The sequence below is a fragment of the Lactuca saligna genome, chromosome 2, assembly GCF_052625555.1.
Source record: "Lactuca saligna cultivar CGN05327 chromosome 2, ASM5262555v1, whole genome shotgun sequence".
NCBI lineage: Eukaryota > Viridiplantae > Streptophyta > Magnoliopsida > Asterales > Asteraceae > Lactuca > Lactuca saligna.
In genome coordinates, this window is record NC_136418.1 from 57,174,045 (window position 1) to 57,199,332 (window position 25,288).

General features: G+C 33.5%; 1 protein-coding gene and 2 pseudogenes across 3 annotated transcripts; all 3 read right to left on the reverse strand.

Annotated features, from left to right (window-relative positions):
* Nucleotides 1–255: 255 nt before the first annotated feature.
* On the reverse strand, nt 256–6,817 carry LOC145031001 (AP-1 complex subunit gamma-2-like; annotated as a pseudogene). The gene is made up of 15 exons (XR_013676821.1): nt 6,474–6,817; nt 6,162–6,393; nt 5,605–6,074; nt 4,856–5,158; nt 4,620–4,761; nt 4,336–4,509; nt 3,969–4,147; nt 3,731–3,885; nt 3,564–3,654; nt 3,308–3,479; nt 3,136–3,190; nt 1,388–1,518; nt 1,196–1,316; nt 700–733; nt 256–509 (listed from the first exon to the last, which is right to left on the reverse strand). The product of XR_013676821.1 is annotated as an AP-1 complex subunit gamma-2-like (transcript).
* Nucleotides 6,818–10,281: 3,464 nt separating this feature from the next.
* LOC145031000 (putative disease resistance protein RGA3) lies at nt 10,282–13,657 on the reverse strand. Its single transcript, XM_078979429.1, has one exon. The coding sequence runs from the start codon at nt 13,571–13,573 to the stop codon at nt 10,340–10,342; it is 3,234 nt and encodes a 1,077-aa protein (XP_078835555.1). The 5' UTR covers nt 13,574–13,657; the 3' UTR covers nt 10,282–10,339.
* Nucleotides 13,658–18,682: 5,025 nt separating this feature from the next.
* LOC145031002 (leucine aminopeptidase 1-like) lies at nt 18,683–22,234 on the reverse strand (annotated as a pseudogene). The gene is made up of 10 exons (XR_013676822.1): nt 22,042–22,234; nt 21,907–21,923; nt 21,761–21,823; nt 21,614–21,672; nt 21,196–21,237; nt 20,556–20,790; nt 20,323–20,425; nt 19,940–20,035; nt 19,734–19,811; nt 18,683–19,011 (listed from the first exon to the last, which is right to left on the reverse strand). The product of XR_013676822.1 is annotated as a leucine aminopeptidase 1-like (transcript).
* Between the last annotated feature and the right edge of the window lie 3,054 nt (nt 22,235–25,288).

Consider the following 25,288-nt stretch of genomic DNA (forward strand, 5'->3'; position numbering starts at 1 on the left):
ATGTGTATCAAGGAAGGCCCTGTCATAAAGGAAGACGACACGCATTCGCGTGTCGTAACCTTACGACGCGCGTGTTAATGACACGCAATGCGTATCAAGAAAGCCCCCGTCAAGAAAGGCCATGTCATAAATGAAGATGACACACATTTTTGCGTATCATAATTTTAAATGTTAAAAAAAATATAATTTATAGATTTACTTATTTTCAAATTAAATTTGTATTTAATGTTTCATAATAGAAAATAAAATATCATATACAAAAAATAGAATCCATTACATAACTTTAATGTCATACAATTCTATTTCTTACAATATATAAATTTGCATCTAATCTACTATGTACATCGAATTCCAACTAACTAAAGTTGCATCTTGCCTTTCATAATTCTTTAAGACTAATGCTCCAAACAGCTGATTATATGGATAAGCAGTTGTGCATTGGCCCATCTCACTCAATAATGACTTAGCCAAATTCAACTCCAAGTCTTTACTGCATCTTGCTGATAATGCTACAAGATTTAAATAAAATTCAACTCCAAGTCTTTACTCAATAATCAAAATCCCAAGAGCAACATCCATTGTAGAGGCAAGTTCATTTTCAAAACAAAACATAGTATTTATAATGATAAGGATGTGGAGGGTATATTGTAAAAACTCAGACATGGCTATAATGGAGATAACAGGGATAGATATATATACCTTAAACAAATTAGCTTCCAGATAAGATTGAGAGCTGCAAAAAAAACAAATATATGTTAAGGTAGTATTTGGAGGATGTAATATGATGACATACACGTCCAAAAGGCTATTATCTATGAGCTTGACCAACACCAAGGGCATTATTGGTAGAAATAATGTTACTATTTGTAGGGTTGATAGGGATAATGTCTCCTCACTTTGTTCATGTACTGAAGCTCCCTGTTGAATATATTATATTTTTCTATGCATATGGGAACATGGGGAGGCGTCCTATGGGGGTAGATTTGTCATTTGACATACCGGTGACTGAACTGAAGGTGAAGACAAAGCATTTTCATGAAATTTTTTGTTCATATGAGTTCCTTCTACATAGGGCAATTAAGCCAACTAACTTGACTAAGTTGACATGGTTTCAAATTGAAACTATTTTCTAGATGATGAATGGAATATAAATTCAAGTAGGGTTTTGAAGTTTGAACAACAGATATGTTGTTACCTTAACGAGGCCAGGTGGAATTACTAGCCATCAACACCAATAGGCCAATGTGGAGCCTTAGCTGCAACATCCAGGCATTGTAGAATTGCTTGCTCTGCCTTAATTATAGATATTGAAAACGCTACACCACAACACAACACAAAGATATTAGCCACTTTTTTTGCATCAGAAAACAAAATGAACTTAACAAACCTCCTATATCAAGAGAAGTCATGAATGACCCTGCATACACTATAACAACAGCTACTCCATGTTCCAGCTGTAAAATAGGAACAACCTTTCCAGCAACAATCATCAGTTCCATTACAAGTGTCCTCCCTAATCTGAGATTTACAATTTTCAAATCACAAATCCAATTTGTTAAAAAGAAATACATAATTAGCAATCTTATTTACTTTGAAAAATATAAAACAATATGCATATAGATAGCTTCTGAGTTCTAACTTCCCTTAAAATGTTAATGTATAGGGTAAGAAACACTTATCAAAAGGCAAGAAGCAACTAAGCAAGAGAGATTACATTGCATACCCGTTAATCACAAGTACAACACAACTCCCACATTTAATTGGAACATAGTTAAGGTTCATATTTAAGATAAAAGTGTCTATTTATTGGTTATGGTTCATATGAGGTGAGATATCGCTTAAGCGCTTTTTGGATGGAAGAAGTTGAAGGCTCATCAGAAAAGCAGAGATATCACACTCAATGAGAAATATAGTTGGTTAGTAATATATATATATATATATATATATATATATATATATATATATATATACTTTTTTGTATGTGTCCCAAATTATATAAATTTATTTTATTTTATCCATGAATTTAAGGTTGAATACAAAAAAAAAAAGTAATATACTTTTATATATTTGTTTTGCATCCAGTTTTGTTTCCGTGTATTTCAAAAATGTACTTTAAAAATATTACACAATTATAGGAATCCTAATTCCAATACAGACAATATTAGTAAAGATGTGTAATGGAAAAAATTGAAGTCAAAAAGGGGGGAAGATGTGTAATTTTTTATATTTTAACTATTACATGGACATTCCGCTTGTAAAAAAGGTTAATATTATAAAAGACCTTATATACTGTGTTTTTTTTCCGGATTAAACCTCAACTTTATTTTTTCCTGAAAAATACCTTGCATTTTTCTATGTTTTTCGCTTTGGCCCTTTTAGCAGTTTTTTTTTTCCGAGAAAGCTTGTCAAATGTGAGGGTTTTTTAAGTAAAGAAAATAAAAAGTTGAGGGTTTTTTCGGAAAAAATAAAAAGTTGAGGTTTTTTTCGGAAAAAATAAAAAGTTGAGGGGTTTTTTTGGAAAAATGTGAAAATGCAAGGTCTTTTTCAGGAAAAAATAAATTTGAGGTTTAATCCGGAAAAAAACCCAATATATAAGGTCTTTTATGATATTAACCTGCAAAAAATCCATGTCACAAAATATAAAAAAAATAATAATAAAGAAAAAAAATAGCAGGATATCTTCCCTAAAACAACCAATTCTGCAAATATCCAATAACATGGTAGAACCAATGGTGATCATCTTGCATAATGGAGTGGAGTTGAGGAATTGACATGCCATAAATCATTTATTTATGTTCTTTAAAATACAACTAAGCAGCTGATGTGTCAAAAAATTTAAAAACTTATGCCACATCATACACATAAGTCATAGCAGGTTGCATGAACCATTGTCCTATTTTGAAACACCATTGCATATTATGTATAACAACAAACATTATAAATAAAAAAAATGTGAAACATTGTTGTATAAATAACTAACTAACCCTAAACAAGAATTAGGAGTCCCTTATAAGTCTTTAGTAGCATACTAATAACTTCCATTCCACCAAGGTTTTTATAACAATTTAGAGGTCACTAGAAATGCATGGAAAATGAAATTCATCATTTACAAGAACCTACTACCATAATACATACCTCAGAAAGAACCATGAGCATCTGATCAATGTACCAAATCTTATCAAGGGAAAGCCTACAACACCAATCAAGAAATGTTATTGTGTGTATGATACTTTCAAAATCATCAAAATATGCTATAACAATATTACATTCACCAAATTAAAAGATAAAAATGAAACCTTCAACTTACTTTTCTACAATGAAAAAATTGAGAAAATTTTTTCAGTAAGATCTCCCTTGAAGTCCTGGTCACTTACATGTAGATAATCAATTAACTCCTTGGTCAAAGGTTTGACATTCGTCTCATTCACCAGAAGGTATACAAGTTCAAGAGCTCTTTTACGAATTGAAGCATCTGAATCCTGAATCATAAAGAAGCATTCAGAAACAACAACAAACTTATATAACTTGATTGATATTTCTTTTTGTTAAGAGAAAATTTTTACCTTTACACATTCCAAGATTGTTGCACGATGTCTCTGAACTGCTTGATCATCTACTGAAATTGCTTTCATCAGCATGTTCAATGCAACATATCTGCCATATAACAAATCCTAATATTTTAGACCATAATAAAGGGAATACTCATAACACATATTAAGACATAACTCACCTGATATTGTTGTCACGATTAGACAAGAATCTTCCCAATATATTGATTGCAAGAACACATAAACCACTGCTATCTTCAATGCTCATAATGGTTTCTACACATTCATAAAGTATTGCATTCCCTGCATTCTTGTTTGACTCAGTTTTTGTTGCCACCTACACAAGGAATTTCATAAATTCTTATAGTTTTGAATTATATATCACAATTCACAATGAGCTTTATTAAAATAAAAGCTAACCTGGGCAAGAATGTCATTCATGGAATCACTAGCATTAGCATCTCCATGGCCCAAAACAGGCAAAAGGCGAAGCAGTCTTATATGAAGAAAAGGGTCTGCAATACCTGAAACATCATATTCAGGAGCATATGGGCTGTTGACAACATCCTTCAAAACCTTCACCAACACTCTGTGCATTTCTATACCAAAGGAAGAAAAAAGAAAATATATCTCATCACTAAAATTACTAATTTGCACTTATAGAATCATATGTCAAATAGTTCTTAGCACAAATACACGGTAGAAAGATAAAGAAAGAGAACAAGAACTAGAAGAAGACAATCCCAAAAAATAATAGAGGATCTTTAACAAGATCAAGTATATTTACCTTCCTGAAAAATTCAAGAGCCTCTTCATTAAGGTTACAGAGATCTGTACAGAGCTGGATTGCTGTTAAAAGAACCCCATGATGTTTTTCTTTAAGTAAGGAAACAACAGGGTTGACAAAATTTTCTGCAAGGTCAGGGACCTTCTTTACAATCTTTATTGAGCACAATGCTGCCTGTAAATTGTAAGAACTTATGTGAGTATGATTCTTCATATGAAATGTGAGAATTAGATGAAACATCCTTGAGAGATCATGAAATGAAATAAATGTTAACATCAACTTACTTTCTTACGAATATTTGGATCTCGAAATTGCAGCAATCTTTCAACTTCAGGTGCAAGATCACGAGCCATTTCTGCTGAACATATATTACCCAAAGCACAAAGAGCTAGTCCCACAATGTACTGATTGGTGTGGTTAAGATCTCTGCAGATGATGAAAAAAAAAGATTCTCAAGTCAACCATGCTGCTTGAACACAAGATATAAGAAAGATAAGAGTGAAGAAAGACAAGAGCATACTGCTTTAGTGAATTGGTGACAAGCATCAAAACTTCTTGTCTTTCATCAAGAACCAACAGAAGTCCCAGATATCCTATTCTCTTTTCAGGGAATCCAGGAGCTGCTATAAGTTTCAAGCATTCCATTTGGCCAAAATGTGTTGGGTATCCTAACATGTGACTGAACATGAGCTTTGCCAAGTTACGGTGTCTGTAATCATTATCATTATCACTAACTGATGCACGAATAGAAGCACATTCTTTTCTAACAACAGCACGCTCTTCTGCAGCAGTTTTGCAGGCTCGTATTGCCCTAATCATGTCCCTACAATAGACCAATAATGTTTCATTTACAGTTTTAGACCCAACTAATTAACAGCAAATTACGCATGCGGTATGAAATGTAGTCGAATCTTTTGCAGGTGAAGGATAAACCAAAAAGATGAAAATCTTAAGTAGAGAGACATATGGTTTGCGAGGGATGGTTCATGACAGAGTTCATGGATTATCTTCATACCCAGATTAGGATCTTATAAGTTGGTGATAGTGTCTTACTCATTTGAGTGACCCATCCAATCGGGAAATACATGGATGAATTCCATTAAATGTACGCAAATCAAATGCCCCAACTATTACGAACGCGAACTAACTCTCAATATAGACAACTTGAGATAACGTTAATACAAATTAGGTCAAAATGAAGAACTAGTTCAAAATTGATCACAAGGAAAAGCTTTAAAACATAAGATCAGTTTTAAACAAGCAACTCACCTTAGACGCGTCCCAGACGAAAAGGGATTCATGATTGGTTCGGTTTTGAAATTGCGAGAGAGCTTGATCAGATCCAGAGATGTTTAGTGCAAAAACAAACTATATAACCGGGTCATAGACCGGTGACTGCAATTATATGTATGTTTGATCAAATCAAGATCTGGGGAAAGGTCAATTACGAGGATCTGAAGAGGAATTTGAGATCTGTAGCCTATAGATGCTAATGCAAACGTGATGATGATGACCAAAAATCTTGATTTCTCTCGCTAAATTCTTCCACTTTCGCTTCGGTGGGAGAGATGTAAGCGAGTATGCATCTATCTTTATTTTTCCCTTTTTGAAAAGCGGAAGACAATGTATAGAATACAAAGCACTTAAATCAAATGAAAGTATGCAACACTGTCTCATTTTATTTCTTTCATTTCTCAAATCGTATTCTTTTATATTTTTGTGAACCTCGACTTGTATGACTGCAAAAAGAAATAAACCATTTACATGAAGGAGCATGCATATGTACAATAAAGTTGAATCAATAAATAGTAATAGTTGAGGTTTACCGAGTTATTTCAGCATGTCACTGTGGCAATATTGGTGCTGGACATACTACAAGAGTTGAACCAGTAGGAACAGGGGAACTGGTTGCTTGACTCAGTTCTAAGCAAAATGGACAAATGTGATCCCCATCACAGATAACGATTTTGGAGCCCTAACTTTTGCGTTTTCTTGAATCACCATTCAGGCTTTCTGAATCTTTTATTGGTTCTGAATTTGTTTCTTTATACCGATAGCCTACACAATTTGCATGTCGCAAGCATCACAGACATCACATTGTACCCAAAAAAAACTTTGTACTTTGAGATTTCACTTACAGCCCCCCACACACAGTCTTTCTTCATTCTTTTGATGTTAGATTTCTTCTCTCCAGCAACTTGTATTGTCTTGTTTCTTATATCATCAACATGTATGTCCGATTTTCTATTGTGCAAATATACAGGCAAGCATCTCAATGGTTTTTCCTAGACCCATTTCGTTTGTTGTTTTTGTAGAAACAAATCGGTAAAAACATCAAAAAAGATGTATGAAATATTATAAAACCAATCGGATTCTTCTGGAATTAGGGTTCTAATATGGCTTAAGATATCAGGGAAGAAGAAGAAGAAGAAGTGAAGAAATTGTACGTGTTCCAATAGTGAAGAAATTGTAGGTGTTACACGAAAAATTAAGATATCAGGGAAGAAGAAGAAGAAGAAGAAGAAGAAGAAGAAGAAGAAGAAGAAGAGGAAGAAGAAGAAGAAGAAGAAGAGACTAGATGAATAACGGTAAGCACGACATACCTTAGTGCAACCAGAAGAGAAGAATTAGACCTGCTTCATTGAATAGAATGAGATATTTCTTGAAATCGGACCTAGGGCTTGTAAGCAGAACAAAAAATCATTACAAATCATGCTCAGTAAAGCATACCTTAGTTCAATCCGAGCTAGGGCTTTTAAGGCCCTAAGTCGTCGGCGTTGTGTGGGATGAGAAGCTGTAAGGCCCTAAATCGTCGGCTCTAGGATAGAAGTAGATGGAGCATGTAAGTTCTTCACACTTTCAAGCATAATTGTAACCCAATCGTCGGCTCAAGCATAATTGTAACCCAATCATAGTCACTCAACGCGAAAATATGCGATTTTGGAACGACGTAACTCTGTGGCGAAACCGATAGCAGCTTGGAATGAGATTCAACTAAGCCAAATTCAAGATTCGTGAAATTCAAGGTCACACGAGGCTACATGTTGCCTGAATTTCAGTCTACCGGAGTTCCGACAGATAAGTCCGACTTGTACGCTTTTCGGAATTGTACTTCTTGAGATATTGTCAGGCAAAGAAGGCAAGTGAGGAACGAAGGAAGGAGTGTCGATAACTAGGCAAGGCGACAGTCGAATCTATGGAGGGGGAAGAAAGGATCGTAATTAGGGCAAGAAGGAAACAAAAGTGGAGGATAAAAAAGAAGGCGGGTGTTCAAAATTTTAGGGATTTCATTTTCCCCTATCTACTAAACGCGCTTTTAATTAAAATTATAAAGTGACTCTCATAGAGGACGCCCATTTAAGATACAGCGCCCTCCGTGTTTTTAATTTTTTCTCGTATGACGCTAATTTAAGGGAACGCAATAATGCGTGACCTAAATCCTTAAATTTTTTGAAGAGATGACACTTTTTTACCATGTATTAAATGGGTTTATTTATATGGAAGAAGTCTTATTTAGCATGCTTTTTATGATGCTCTTGTTTTGATTGATATGTTCTTTTAGAAGCACCTGACATGTTGTTCTTGTGTGTTGTTAGATACCTGAATATGATTAATTGCAGATGCTAAGAACAAGTGAGTGAGCAGTTCTTGGGTAAGAAATTAACTCATTGTACAGAAGACGAGAGCCTCACTTAACGCCTTTGACAGGATCAGGATCATGTTGGCAAAGATAAAGCTAACTTAACTTTTAATTTACCAGGATTTTTTTACCTATCTAGGTAGCCGTTTTTCATGTTGATACCAGTTTATGCTATAGTTTATCAATTTGGCTGCATAAATTTGTAATAATTTGAATCATGGCTTCATATAATCTAATTTGTGTTCTGGCCATTGTTGGTTGCTTAGAAGCTGCGTGATTTTTGTTTTATTACATTTTTTTTCTCCATATATTAAAGGACACCTTATTTCAAGATTTAAACTTTTGTTTAGGTTGTAACTATTGGAAAAACGTTCTTGATTTCTAGTTTTCTGCTCATGAAACCTGGTAATAACAACTTGAAACATTGATTCCATCCATATAAGGTATAAAATGTTAAATATCAATTATTAAAAAAAATGATAAAAAGTAATTTGACAATTTTCTATAAGACACGAGCAACATATTCCAGCTTATGCTACTAGTTTATATTGGAATTGAGATTGAAATGTACTTTTGTTCTGCTCTTCTTTTTAGAAAATTTGTTTAGTTTAACAAACTTGGTTTATTGAATCAATGCCATATAAACATTCATATATTATTGGCAGGTGGAGTGAATACAACCTATGTTGAAACTAATTGGTATAAAGTTGTAGGATTAAATAGTTGAAGGTTGTTAAGTAGAGAGGTACATCATTTATATAAAATTTGGTCTGATCGTTTGTATGCTACTTATGCTCATAGTTTTCATGGTTGGTTATTTAGTTCACTAATCTATAAAGAGTAATAACATTAATCATTCTTTAGCAATATTATATAGGATCGATTATTTGGTTAAATAGATTTTATAGTTTTCATGTTTGATGATCGAAATGTGTTGGATAGTTGACTGATAGTTGCAATGGCTAATTGAAATGATTGGATAGTTGCTAATAGTTGTAATTGCTTCTAAGAACCACTTTTTTTTTGGATAGTTAAAGCAAATAACATATTAACAATGGTGCATGGTTTTTAAAAACTGAACCCCCGAAAAAAAATCGAACCACATATATGCAGTTTAAAAACCGAACCGCAACAACTACATATTGAACTGCATTCAAAAATTGAAAACCAAACTACAGGAAAAACCGAACCATGCAGTTTTTATAAAGGGAAAAACTGCACCAAAATGAGAAATAAACAAAAATGCCAATCAAAATCAACATGTAGTGTTGTATGTATTCTAAAAAAAGTGGGGACAACATAGACTTACCAATTAACCACACAAAGGTAAATCAAAACCATACATGTGTAGGGGTACAACCGTACAAGTTTTTAACCTTTGTGTGGTTAATTTGTATGTGTTTGCTGTCCCTCATGTTTTGGAATAAATGCAACACTACATGTTGATTTTGGTTGACAAATTTTTGTTTTTGTTTTTGTTTATGTTTAATTTTTATTTATTTTTAGTTTTTTGGTATTTGGCTTGTTCTGTTGTCTTGAAATTTGGTGTTTTCATCGGTAATGATGATAAAATAAAGTTTGTTTTTTTTTCATCACTGGCCGTAGTCACTAGCAACATTTAGCTATCTGTTTTATTGTCCAACTGAAAACGAAGTTGAATCTTTTTCCATTTTCCTTATTCATCAACTGGAAATCAAGATAAACAGTTCACTCTTTTTAAACTATAAATAATAAATTATACTCAATCCGAACAGATCCATTTCCTAGGAGTACTGCTAAGTCCAATACCATGCAAGAAATTCTTAACCAGCCAGTTTAAACATTACATCTTGAGTACTGTTATTTGTGTTTATAAGATATTAAATTTAATACGTCATTAAAATTAGAAATATTGACAGCATTGATAAGTGTATAATCCTAAGGAACATTATACCGATGGTTTATGCAGATCAAGTCAAAGAAGGATGAGAAATTTTGAAATCATATATTGCAATTAAACATATTAGTAGTCTAGTAGAAATCAGTTACAATGAACGAGAACCATTATCCAATGAACTGGTCCAATGATGAACTCTCTATGAAAAAAATACTAAGCACTACTGAATGTTGAAAAATTGGTCCAGCAATTGCAAATAAAAGTCAATAGTTGTAAGGAATAAGTGAGAGGAGTTTTGAGATATTTAGTAATTTAGTATAAAGTGTAAGTATCAAATTTATAAAATTAATGTTTAGACTTTTACATATCTTTTGTACTTCTCTTATTGAACAAGACAAATGTTTCAGTACCAATTGGATCACAAGGGAGGTGAAAGTGAAAACAAAGTTTATTAGTGAGTAACAGGAGGAATGAGTGATACAACATAATTAACACCTTTGATAATTTAGTTTGACATAAGTTGCTTCACGCGGTGCTCCCTGTCTAAATATTTCTTTATTCAGCCCTTCGCAACCATAGAAATATAATTTTCGGATAGATGACATGTTTTTTAACCACTTGGGCAGTTCTCGCATTCTGAATCCACTTATGGTTAATGAAGTCAGTGAGGTGAGGTGTTGTATTTCTTCTGGCATTGACTCCCAATGATCGTCACCGTATAATGTTAACGAGTGAAGGTGGTTCCTTAACTTCTCGATGCCTTGGAGACTTGGGAAAGAATCCAGCTCCTTTGAGAACGGACCAAGTTTCAAGTCATTTAAGAAGGCAAAACAGTCGAACATTTCTTGAGGGAAGGAAGTCAGCTTTTCGCAATGGGCAATAAACAAAGTCTTCAAAGAATGACACTGGTTGGGCAAATTGGGTATTCCTAAAAGACTAGGGCATTCCCTGATATATAAAAATTCAAGAGATGTAAGACCTTGTATGCTCTTAATGGACTCCAGACCTGTGCAGTCCCATATCCTTAAGGAAACAAGAGGATGGGGATTGCATTCATCTAAGAGAATAATCTTTGGGCAATCAATAATCACCAACCTATCAAGGACAGGAGAAATCATTTTTGAGCTGTTGGTTGCTCCATCTATCCACTTTTCAAGTCTTTCCATATTCTGTAGTGTGAGAGATCTCAACGATGGAGATAAAGGCTTCGTAGATCCGGTAACATCGGAAGTATTCCTTAAGCTTGTCAAGCTGTCCATATCCTTCAACACCAGATCCCGAAGATGAGGCAGGTGCTCAAGCGTTGGAAGAGAGAGGCAGCTCCTACATCCAGATAATGTGATCTTAATGAGCTTGTCAAGGGGTGTCCATTTCCCTTTAATATGGATTGCCATCTTCGTTACCCATTCTGCAAAATTATCACCTGAAAAATTGCTAAATGTCAACTTTTTCACATCTCTAGGGGGTTGCAAGCCTTCCAATACATCCTTGTTGTTTCGGGTGGCATCTTCATCATTGTTCCCACTCCAACTGAATTCAATATTGTATAAGTTTTTCTTTCTACTTAAATTTGCATTGACAGCATCCTCTTTGCTCTCAACATTTTCTAGATTGAAAATACAGAGCGTTCCAGTAAGGTTATTCAAATTGCGTAGCTTTTCAATACCATGTCCCTTCCTTCCAACCACTTTGACGGAAGACAGTTTTCGAAGATAAATCAACTCCCCCAAGATATTGGCAGGAATGTTTGTGTCAGAGATTAGATATCGCAGGCATATCAAATTTCTCATGGTTTCTGGAAACTGCTCAATGTTTTCAGGCAACTTCAGAGTTTGCAAGTGGTATAATTTACCAATAGATTTAGGAAGAACACGGATATTCGTATATGTCAAATCTAGATACCTGAGATGCACCAACCCTCCAATTGAATCATCTAACTTCTCTCTTATATAAACTTGGAGTTTTAGGACTCGAATGCACTTTAATTTTTGAAATGGAAATTTCTTCTCAATTACAACTTTGATGAACAATGTATGCAAAGTTGTAGCCACCGTCTTCCTTTCAATGAACATAGAAACCTTGGATCCGAATTCATCATCCTCGATCAGTTCTTGGTGAAAAGAGAGATGTTTAACATGAGGGATACTTGCAATATCATCATTAGTTGCATCCACCAGACATCGGCTTTCATGATTTGAAAGTGATAATGAAAGGTCATGCACCAGATCATGCATACTACAATGAGTGATGTGACCATACTCATCCCTTCGAACATCTTGGAACAACGAATTACTTACTAAAATCTGAAAAACATCATTTCCGACATCCTCCATCTCCTTGTTTTTTTCCTCATGAACCAACCCTAAAGCTATCCAAAGTCGGACCAGTTCTTCCCTTTCCATGACCTCGTCTTTCTTAAAGATGGAACAATATACAAAACATTGCTTGACTATAGAATTGGGGAGATTATCAAAGCTCAGTTCCAAGATCCTTTGAACTTTATTCCCTTCTTCTATATCCCAAACATTGTTGGTTTTGATGGACAACCACTTCTCTGGATCAGTGTCATTTGCCAACATGCCACCTATTACATTTAATAGCAATGGTAAACCACAACATTTTTTCACAATCTCACGCCCTATAGCTTCTAGTTCTGGAGGCGGTGATTTTCCTGGCACAAATGCTCTTCCTCTAAAGATTGACCAACACTCATCATTGGAAAGACCTTCTAGATTACACGAATCCCTGATCATATCATGAGTTCCGATTGCAAGTTTTCGTGTAGTGATAAGAATGCCACTTCCATTTTGTGAGTTTACATATTGCATTTCTTTCCTAAAATCTTCCCAATATTGCCTCTCTTCGACCCAAACATCATCCAAGACAAGCAGATATCTTTTTGATGCCAACAGCTCTTTAAGACTATCAATGAAATAGACCTTAGTGTGCAACTCAGGTTCCTTGCCAGCAACAGATTCGTAGATCATTTCGAGAAGTTTGACGATGCTAACTTTAACCGACACACACAACCATTTTCTCACATCAAAATACTGCTCGATTTTTTCGTCATTGTAAACCAACTTCGCCAAAGCTGTCTTCCCAATACCACCCATTCCCACAATGGGCAAAATTGTAAGTTCTTCTTCCTTTCTTGACTCGGTTAATAGCTCTACGATTCGTTGTTTCTCATCATCCCTCCCAAAAATTTGGAATTTTTCTGGATAAGGTACAGTCTCCCGATCTAGATCTGGAACAGTCTCCCGATCTGGATCTGGAACAGTGCCAGCAGGCTGTTGATCAATTTGTAGTTGTAAACCGTTTGCATTCTTAAATATTTCATCCAAGTCTTCATTGATTTTTTCGATTTTATGACCAATTTCATTACGAAATGAAAGCTTTTTTAAGCTTGGAAGACACGATACCTTTCTTGCCACCTGATCTTGTTTCCTTATCTGACGCCTTAAAATTTCATAATCAACCTCGTCCAACACATCGTCAGCTTTGACCACTGCTTCTTTTAGTTGTTTCAACCACGCCCTCACAGCCTCTGTTTCCTTTCGTTTCTCCGCATCGCGCAATCTGGCCCGAATCAGCTCCAATTTTTTGTGGAGGCTGTTGAGCTTTTCTTCGTAATTCCAAGCAGTGGCGATTTCGCTGGCAGCGATAGTCAACACCTTTTTCAGTATCCCCTCCGCAGCAATAGTGACTAAAGCTTCGGCCATTTTCACTGTTAACAAAATGAGAGAGAGAGAGAGAGAGAGAGAGAGAGGGGTTACAAATAGAGTTCTAAAGTTATCCAGATTCGTGGTAGCAAATAGATGTAGTTACAAATAGATTTCAACGTTATCCAGATTCGTGGTAGCAAATAGATTCGTGGTAGCAAATCGACATGAGGGAGGTATGGGTGGCAAATTCTCTTATTTTAATATCATTTCCCTTATTTTTCTTTTCTTTACTGAAACAAATAGATGGAAAATTTTTCTTACTATTTTTTTTTTATTTTTTTTAAATATATTTTCTATAAATATTAGGAAATTAAAAACCATGAGTTTTGTTATATTTTTTTTATAATTTTTAGTAGATATACAATTTAATAAGGTATTAAAAAAGATTAAAAAAAAAATTAACCAATAGGAATAGAAAAGAGAGTAAAGGAATGAACTCCCTCACCACCTTTCTCTCACTCAAAGTGCGGGTGTTCAACTGAGAGGAAAAGTTTCAATCACCATTTCCCTCGCCAACACCGTTCAAACCTTATAAATATCGTTTTCACTTTAAGACCGAAATATAGGTTGTTTTTATCGTGTCATGTTACAATATACATAGAAGAAAGCATCAAAACACACCCACATACAAAAGTTAATATGCAAAAAGTAAACTATAGCCACTTTCAGGGACAGTTTTAAGGGGTTCCCTTAACTTTTCTGGCCGCAATGTAAAATTTTTTGATTTTTCGATTTTTTTTTAAACTATTTTTCATGTATCAGCAACACATATTCATCCCGGCAACACCTACTATGTATTCCTGCGTCCATCCCTGACCACTTTTTGATGTTCTTATACAAATCCATATTCATGGCTATATTTTGAGATCAGATAAGTAAAACGAAGAGGCATGATGGATTCATTATTTAAGTTTTATTTTAGAATCTATAACGAGATTGGACCAACAAATGAATGGATTGTATACACTCAAGCACAAATAATACAAATCATTACCAATATCTAAATATATACTTGTAAAAATATTACATGTACGTAGAGTTCTATCCCTTTCATTCGTCTTCTTTGCAAAGAAATGATTTGAAATTTAGAAGATCAAATTTAGTAGTTGTGAAGAAAAAATGTAACAACCATAAATTTTACGCCAAATTTAAACTTTTTAAATCATAAATAAAAACCATATAGCATTGTTTACAAAATGTTTTCAAATCATTTCCCATCAGAGTGTCCCAAAAATCATAACATAAGGATGAGGAGCGGTACGGTCACGCCTTCGCCTTTCCATGACCTCCTGAAATACCTGAAACAATAAACTAAAAACTGTAAGCCCGAGGGCTTAGTGAGCTACCCCCAAAATAATAATACCATACTGACAATACCATATCAGTAATAATCAATCAATCAACATGCATACTGGGCCATCGGCCTGACTGGATTGTCGGGCCTGCAGTCTGTTTGAAACTATCCCGAGCCTTCGGCATGACTGGTCCGCCACGTGGGCCTACAGTCTTCCCGGATTGCTCATAGGGTATATTGGCCTTCAGCACAAAGCAGGACCGCCTCAACCCAACCACAAGCAAATAACCATGTGCACATATAACAGGTAATCACATAACAATCCATAGACAAACAAGTAGATCTAGCAGATCATAAGGCATAGCAACATCCTAACCAGGATACCGACCTATCCGGTCACTAACATAGCATCATCCTATATACCAGGACACCGACCTAAACCAGGTCACTAACATAATACTGTCCTAATTACCAGGACGTCGATCTAATCAGATCAATAAGCACATCAACCCGTACATGTACAAATATTAGATATAACTATCTCGCAGATTATCGATCATAGTAATCTCTCATAACCAAAACACCGACCCAACCAGGTCACTAACATATCAATCCATGACATCATACTGTCTATCTGGATACCGATCTAACATATCATAACCACATGTAGCATACCATAACAATCACAACTAAAGGGTCAGCCTTGGTGCCGTAGACCCTATCGATATAGTGAAGATAACTCACCTCGCAGATGTCGACACGAAAGGTAACTCCAACTCTCGGACCACTTGACACAGGCTCCACCATCTATCATCATAGTACATCATACTCATAAGTCCTTAACCTTATAAGGTACCCCATAACCCACTAGTCAACCCCTGGTCAAGGTCAAAGCCCTCAGTCAAGGTCAACATTCCATGTTGACCCCAACTCGCCAAGTACCATCGGCTACTCGTCAAGTTCCTTGAAGTACAATCCAATTCGCCGAGTCATCGGGGTGACTCGTCGAGTTCCTTTGATTCTCGTTCGAACTTTTAATGCCACCCGTCGAGTTCCCTCCTTGCGACTCGACGGATACACACTCATACAGATCCAATGGAAACCCATCCGACTCGTTGAGTTGTTCTTCAACTCGTCGAGTCTTATGGCGATCTTCATCGGACTCGCCGAGTTGTTCAACCAACTCGTCGAGTTCACGACCATCTTCATGTGACTCGCCAAGTTAATCTTGCGACTCGCCGAGTCCATTCAGTCCTTTTATCATGCAGACAACTTTTAAGACATGGCAAGGCCCCAAATTGTAGATCCAACATCCTTAGGCCTGCTTATCACGTAAAGTTGCAAACATTACATGGATGCAAGGCTCCAATGACTCAAAAAGCCCAAACTATGCTTGGAATGGGGTTTTACACTTAGGGAGGGGCTCAAACTTGCCAAGGCTAAGAACTTTATGGTCCTTCAATCTATAGAGAGTTCAAATCTGAAGTTACAACTTCAGATCTTGGCTCATACTCCAGGAAATGACTTTATAACCCAACCAAGAACCCTAATCTCCAACCAAGGAGGTCTAGAACGAAATAGAAAGGAGGATAACAGCTTGATACTTTCCCAAGAGATGACAACTGGAGTAGATCTGGATTTCCCCCAAGCTCCTTGCTTCAAACCACTTGCTTTCCCTAGCTCTTTTCACCAAAAATCCTCTTCCAAGGTTTCAAACACACAATGGGCACACACACACATATTAGGGTTTGCTAAGAGATTGCAAAGAGGGTGAAAGAGGTTTATGTTCCCTTAAATAGGGTGCACAACCCTTGAATTTAGGGTTTCAGCTGCCAGCTCCTACTCGTCGAGTCCCAATATAGACTCGTCGAGTATATTACTTAACCCGCGATCCTTCTCGCTGCTACTCGACGAGTAGATCAACCAACTCGTCGAGTAGGGCTTAACCCAATAACTCATATTTAAGCAATACCTAAGAATTGGGGCGTTACAAAAAAAGACTTGAAGTCACGTATGTTAGTATGTATACAATTAGTACATTATAGTGAAAAGTTATTTATCACCAAACTCTTAAAATAAGTAAAACTTACTTTTCAAACAAATTCACTATTCATTGTTTACTATGTACTATTTATTATTCACTATTCGGCTACATATATAACCATGGAAGATTTAAATGAAATATGAATATAGTTTTTAAAGTGGACCACCTAACCACAAACTAATTAATGAATTCTTTAATTTTATATGTACAAAAAACTATAGAAAATGAAAGTTAAGGATGAATGTCCATGCTTCCCACATGTTTTCCTACAACCTCCATGGCTCCATGTTCATGCGGATTTATAAGGAGAATTACATTAAAAAGGTAATATATTTTGATTAATTTTTTACTTTTGTTAATAAACTCTGGTTTGCTTGAAAAAGATGTAGCATACTTCGAAAGACATTTGCTTTGGGTACTTATTGTCAAAGGAATCAGCTGATATATGGAAAATTTTGGTCAACATTTTATATGGAAAGATGAAATGGAAGGACTTTATACGGCATGATATTTTGATTTGTTGAATCTGGGCCTCGTAATATGTTGTAGTTAGTTGATATTAATCTCAGATTTAGCTGGTAATTAGGTTGTAAGAAGAAGTCTCTTCATAATTAGAATACACAATTTTGAGAGCACTCTCTTCCATTCCTTTTTTCTTTTGTCATGGCATCAGATCAAAGCCCGGTTGTGACTTCCTGAGTTATTTATTATTTGAGTTCTATGCCAATTTCATCTATTAATATTTTGCTCAATTTTTGGTCCATTATTCTATAGCATCATGTCTTCAGAAAGATATGATTCCTCATTTGTTAATGACTTACATACAAACCAACATGGAGCATTATGAAACCAATCTTGTTTCTATACCATATGCAGCTCAAAGTAAGTCAAGAGTAAAAGACATGGATAGTGTTAATTGTTTTCTTGCAAAGGATATGTCCTTAAATTGTTCCAAAAAGATTTGCAATTGTCGCAAAAAAAATGACCATATCATCAAAGATTGTCCTACTTATGCCCTCAAGAAGTATCAAACACCATATACTGCTTTGCTTTAGTCGACTCCACAAATGTTGTTGCTAGTTTTGTAAATACTACTTTCCAGACACAATGCTCATGCTTGTTCGCAATCCATATCCCCGAAAACTATTCAACAAATGATCATTTTTGCATTCTCCACATTAGGGATTTCTAGGTTAAATTTTAACTAAATCTTATGCTTGATACTTTGATTCGGGTGCTTCCAATCACATGACAAATAATATTGATGTCCTTACCAATGTAAATAAATACATTGAAATCTCAAGACTTCCAAGATTCATACAGATGGGGAAATACTCTTCCTATTCCATCCACCGGTGACATTGTCTCCATTATAATCAAATTATATATATATATATATATATATATATATATATATATATATATATATATATATCTATATATATATATATATATATATATATATATATATATATATAGAGAGAGAGAGAGAGGGGGGGTAAGTTCAAATGTTTCTCAGATCTACTGTGTGCTAGAAAGCACCAATAAGAATTTAGTATTAATTATATGTATATTAAATACTATCCATACTTATAATTCGTTTTTATGGAAACTAATTAAATTTGTTATTAATGTCAACAATAATATTCTTTCAGAATGAACTAGATTATGACCCGCGTAAAACGCGGGGAACGTATAAAAAAAATACATATAAAGTTATAAAAAATTGGCACATTAATAATAATAATAATAATAATAATAATAATAATAATAATAATAAAGTCCAATACATAACAAACGCAATACAAGATTGTCTTGATGAAAATTATTTGACCAATAATCAAATATCTAAAATGAAAATACTTGTTCTTTGTGATTAGCACAAAGGGTAAAAATGTAATTTTGCAATTAACCTTAAATTATTTGGAGAAAACATGATAATTGCTTCAAGAAAAGAGCTGCAGTAATAGAACCACCCTGACGACCACCAGTGTTGACCATATCAGCCACTCCAGGTTTCATGGATTCCCAATAACTTTTCTTCATTGGCAACCTCCAAAGCTTTTCTCCAGCGACTTCCGAGGCCACAACCACTTCCTTTGACAACTCATCACCCGGTGTGAAAATGTATGTTTTATTATTTAAGCAAAATATCAATAATGACTTTTTAGAGTAAATTACTTAAATCACCCCTATGGTTTGGTCAAAACTGCACGTTTGGTCCCTAACTTTTTTTTGCACTCGGATCGTCCCTGTAGTTTGATTTTGTTGCGTTTTTCGTCCCTTACATACATAAAGTTAGGGACCAAACGTGCAATTTTGACCAAACCATAGGGATGAAAAACGCAACAAAATCAAACCACAGGGACGATCCGAGTGCAAAAAAAAGGTTAGGGACCAAACGTGCACTTTTGACCAAACCATAAGGACGATTTCAGTAATTTACTCCTTTTTTATATATCCTTTTTTATCCCAAATTATGTTATCAATGTATTCATGTATACGTGCAATTGAGGGCCCAAGAGCAACCACATAAGCTCTAGTCAAAGTTGCCAAAACATCAATATGAGGAAATTATGGAATATGCCATGTCACCAATGTACTTTTCATTGCTTTGTATATTTTAGCATTCGACTTTCATTTTTTACTATTACAACATTGTAATTGCATATTTTTTTTTCTTATTAAAACATTGTATTTTGAAAATTTTACCAAATTCTAGCATTATACTTCACAAAAAATCTTATTAGGATATTATACTTTGAAAAATGTACCCAATTTTAACCAAATAAAAGATGTAATTGAATAGTAAAAGTTACCTTGTCTACTCCTTGATTACAAGCATACACTAAAGCATCAGCAAGTGTAAGTCCACCTTCAACATCAGTGTTGTTAACCTACATTAACATGAAAGATTCAATAAAAAATTTCAATTATATATACAAGATGGGAATTTCAAACTTCATAATTGTATTATAATTTGTTATGATTTATCAAATTTCATGATTTTTTTGTAAATGTGTACCACAATTGTCTTTTCATTCAAGGTTTTCAATATATCTCCAGGCTTCATACCAGTTCCACTTATCATGTTCTCACAAGCTGCTACAATAAAATGAACCTGTGATACCATAATTTATAAGCCAAGTTATATATCACAGGTATAAAAAGTTGTTATTACTTTTTTACTTAAAGGATTCACATTAAAACACTTCATTCAATCCAAAAAAAAAAGACTTTGTGTACACATTATACAACACTTACTATTTACCATTCAACACTTTATCCATACATAAATTAATGGGAAAAGAAGGAAGAAACTTGTCCTTATCAGGTAAGTTTTTTTTATAGATTTTCCTATTAACTCCTATATTTTTTATAAATTTTCCTTAGAACACATCATCTCACCTTTACACCAAGCGGTTTAATTTAACCAAGGGCTTTTGCTGCACATAAAATCGCTGCTGAGCCACCCATATCAAATTTCATCAGCTCAATTAAACAACCAGGTCTGTCTTAATGTTGTAGCCACCATGCAAACAGAAAAATAACAAAGAAATGTCACATTTGGAAGAAAATATTAAATATACATTCTCTAACTAATAACATCTGAAAACAAAATAAGAGAATATTATTATCACCTGTCAAAAGTCAACCCCTTTCCTACTAAAGCAAGCTTGGTTTTAATGGAACCACTTGGAGGTTTATAACATAAATGGATAAATTTTGGGGGATTTGTAGAAGCAACAACACCAAGATATGAACCCATATTCAATTCTTTTCATTGTTCTATATCCAATATCTTTGTTGTAAGCACATCACTGTATGTTGCATCCATCTTTTCTACTTCTTCCGCTAATACCCCTGAAGCATAAACTTGAACATGTAACAAATGGGCCCAAGAAGGGTAAAAAAGTTAGTAAAAAAAGGACGACCAAATAGGATTGAGAACATTAGCAAGGGAATTTACAAGCTCTTTTCCCAAAATTACCCCTAAGCAAATTTCTTGTGTGTACTTAAGTTTATTTTCTAGATCGGGTCCAGATCCAAGACCAAAAAGGGTCAACATAATTAATTATCTATAAAATTCAAGGTGCAACTTGACCAACATTAAGTGTTAACAGAATCTTCTTCTTCACATTATCAGATGATACAGTCTATCAATATAACAGTAAATAAGCATAATGAGATTTCACAATTCGATAAGGGTATTTTCATCATTGAACATAAGATCATTTGAAACTTTTTCATAAAACATACATTAAATATCAAAGAACTAACCATAGAACATCCAAGAACAAAATATCTCATTTTCTTCTTTGCCTACACAAAAATATACAAAAGCAAACCACTTATATAAGCATAATAATATGGTAAAAAAATCAAATTTCTGTCAGAAACTCAAAAACCAATTTGGTTGGATAGAATGAAATAAAAAATGAATGGAATGATAAAAGAAAATGACTAAGAACCCTAATTTCTAATCTCAAGATACATAAAGATATTTTCCAACAAATTACAAACCCACAAGATATGCTAATATCAAGATAAATCGAATCCCAGGATGGAAAATTGAAATCAAACCTAGGAAAGGAAATGAAAAAAAAAAGAAAAAAAACCCTAAAACTATGATAGCCGAAAATAAGAGAATGGAAACAGAATCAAAACAAATTAAAACATCGGGAATGAATATCATTACCTTTCAACACATAATTTTTTATTTTAACCTCTTTTAGCCACCATTGTTCAGTCAAAACCCTAAAAAAAGACATCATTAGAACAAAATTTCAAATTACAAGTAAAAAAAAATCTTCCTGTATAGTTAGAGAAAATCTTCTTTACTTACCGACATTACTTATTCTGCCTATTCGCTTCACCATTTGAAGTTGTTACAAACTTACAACTGCAACTATAGAAAGAGGGGAGTCAATTACTTGGATGAACAAACAAAGATGATGGTGATTTCCACAAAAACTCACAAAAAATATGAACCTTCGTTATGTGGTTCTCTAGCAACAATAAAGCGGTGGATGATGGTAACAACAACAGCGAGCAAGGTGTGGTTAGGGCTTTCAGTACAATTTCTAGATTGGGAAACAAAGAGACCGATAGCAGATAAGGTCTTACCTTCTACAAGTTGAATCGACTAATGATAGACTTCACTGGCAGAGAAGGCATAGCCGGTGTCATGTTGAAATTGTGGGCCGAAGTAGGGTTAAGGTTTCTGTGATTTTAGGCTAAAATGGAATCGATTTTGGAAACTTTGAATGTCATTACGAATGCAAAGTTTGGAAACTATGGAGAGGTTATGGAGCGCGTAAGTATTATTCAAAAGAAAAGGTATTTGAATTTAGACGACATCATCAAATTGATATTAAATTGATCAAAGGGTTGAAAACTATTAACTAAAGACAATCAATGGGCCTGATTGTTGAAGATGATGTAATAAGGTTTCTCTTTTAAATTTTAATATATATAAAGATTCATATCTAGAAGAATGAGAGTGTATTCTAGTAGAATACACTCTCGTTCTTCATTTTCCATGCAACTTTATTGTATTTTAAATGAGTGAGTTCTGAAACAAAATGTGAACTTATATATAAAAACCTAGATGAGAATTCATTCTAAAAGAATGTTATTGATGATATTAATGATGGATTTAATTAGTTTCCATAAAAAGAGAATTATAATTATGGATATCATTTAATACACATATAATTATGGAAATCATTTAATATCTATATTTATTTAATTAAATAATTATTTAATTTACTAAATTTCTATTGGTGCATTCTAGCACACAATAAATATAAGAAACAAAATAACCTTATATATATCATAAGTAATCAGTTGTGAGTTAGCTAGTAATCTATAGAAGAGGAGTTTGCGACCTATGCTAATTGAAAGGGAACCATTGTGGCAACCATGATGCAAGCAACCTTTGTTGCGTTGTCATAATGTTTCTTGTAGGAGATGATATCTTCAGCAGTAGCGGTGGACTTTTCCAGGATCACCAGTTTCTATTGATAGTACTCATCGAGATTTTTAGCAAATGATGTTTTTTCAACAAGGGATACAAAGTGATAAGTTTGAATAAATTTAGGGGCCATTTGAGAACAATGACAAGTCATAACAAGTTCAAGGGCCATTTATGAAATTATAATTTGTCGTAATAGAATTATTTCCGACTCTTAGAAATGTGCTTTTACTTTATTCGGTGTATGGTCTTTTCCTACTTTATGTAATGTCATATTTTGTCTGTTAATTATTTAAGTGTAAATATTACGCAATCCTTTCCTATATAAAGGTTTGTAATCGATTGTAAAGATTATCGAATTCTCATACAAATAAAAAATTCTGTTGTTATTTCCCTTATGTCTCTCTAAACACTCTCTTTCCGATTCTCTTAGCCTATCTCTTAAGTTCCTAGTTCTTTGAAGCACTTAATATTATATCCCTTATACATAAAAAAAAAAAAAAAAAAGTTGCTGCTGCACATACGACTCTGGTTGCTTCCCTTCCCTGTAAGTTTACTCTTCTTCATTTTAATTTTTGTTCATATTGTTTTTATGGTTTAACGGTAAACCCGGAAAAAACCGCCATACCCCCTTTTTTGGTATCAGAGCATGAAACGTTCTATGATCTAAAAGACTGAGACAAGCTCGATTTTTTTTGGCAGCATGTTTTGCTTAAGACCATTTTTATATGTCGAGAACTCTCTCAGGTGAAGATTATGGGATTGTTTTATGTTTTAATATAATTTAAGAAGATATGATAGTTTTGTTTGGGTTGTATAATTTGAAGGTTATGTAAAACTAAGATTTTGTAAAAAATATATTTTATGTCAAGGGATATAAGAAAATCTTAATAAAGAACTAAAGGAATATAAGATTTAGCTAAGGGATAGGAATTTTAATAATCATTGATTCATCAAAAAATTGTCTCGACCTTAAACAATACAACTCAACCAACTTTAAAAAACTAGACTTCTTAAATCTTGAATATAATAAAAGCGTTGATCCTACTAAAAGTCTCTTTGAAAATTATAATTTTTATTGTAGATTTAAAAATAAATATAAACATAGTCTACACACAGAAAATATACACTTAAACGGTATAACAGACTTAATTATTAATCTAGGAGAAAGTTTAGAAAATGAATTTAAAAATAACAGAAGTATAATAGAAAAAATAGTTAAAAATACAACTATAAAAACCGAGTTTTTAACTAAATTAGTAGATAACCTATGATATATTAAAGAACAGAATAATCAAATTATTAAAGAACTAAAAGATATAAAACGATTAATTCCAAGCAAAGAAGAAAATCAGCAATTAAGCTATCAATTAGAAATTAATAAACCTAAAAGAATAGAAATAGAGACAAAACAACTTATAAATAAAATAGAAAATCAATTATTACAATTTGAACCTAAAATAAATACGTTAGAAGAAATCTTATAGGTCGTTAAAAATATTGTTGAAAGTTAAAACTGGAAAATTCTAAAGAATATACTAGAGCTTTAGAAGTTAAAAAATATAAACCAGAAGATAATAAAGAAGAAGTTACAGGATTTACTAGGTATTCAGGTACAGGAAAAAGTGATAAAACATATCCTATATTATTTAATTTTATAATTAGTTTATTATTACAAATTATTGAAAAACTAAATACATTAATAGAAGTTAGAAATCCTCCCATCATACCTAGTATAGAAAGTGATTTAGACAAAATTATAAACGGAATTAACCAACTAAATATTGAAGACAGTAAAATAATAAGAAAACCTAAACCTTATAAACATTGGCTACCAAGAAAATGAATAATAATAGAAGTTTCTTAGGACGTAGCAGAACATTACAAGACGCTAGAAATTCAACTAGTAATATACAAGATATAATTACAGCAGACACATTTGTAAATAGAATAATTAGAAGAGGATCAGGAGCTAATAGTAATCAACAGATTGTACAATTAGAAGAAGAAATTGATTTAGATAGAAATATAAATTTATATAATCAACATCAGTTGGATATATTAAACCCCAGAATATTATACCAAACTGGAATGTTAAATGTTAATACAGTATTAATACGAAGTAGTAGAGAAGAAAGTTTAAGGGTAGTAGATAATACAATAACAATTGATCTATTTTCTCCAGAAACAATACAAAAAATAAAACAGTCAAAGAAACATTTTGTACATCTAGGATTAGTCATTATAGGAATAAAAGCTTTAGGAAGAAAAAATTTAGGAACAAAAATATTAGCGTTATTATTAGATAAATCATGGAAAACAGATTTAAAAAAGACAATAATCTCAGGAATGGAGGTAGACTTGAGTCAAAACACTGCACTATTTTATTGTACACCT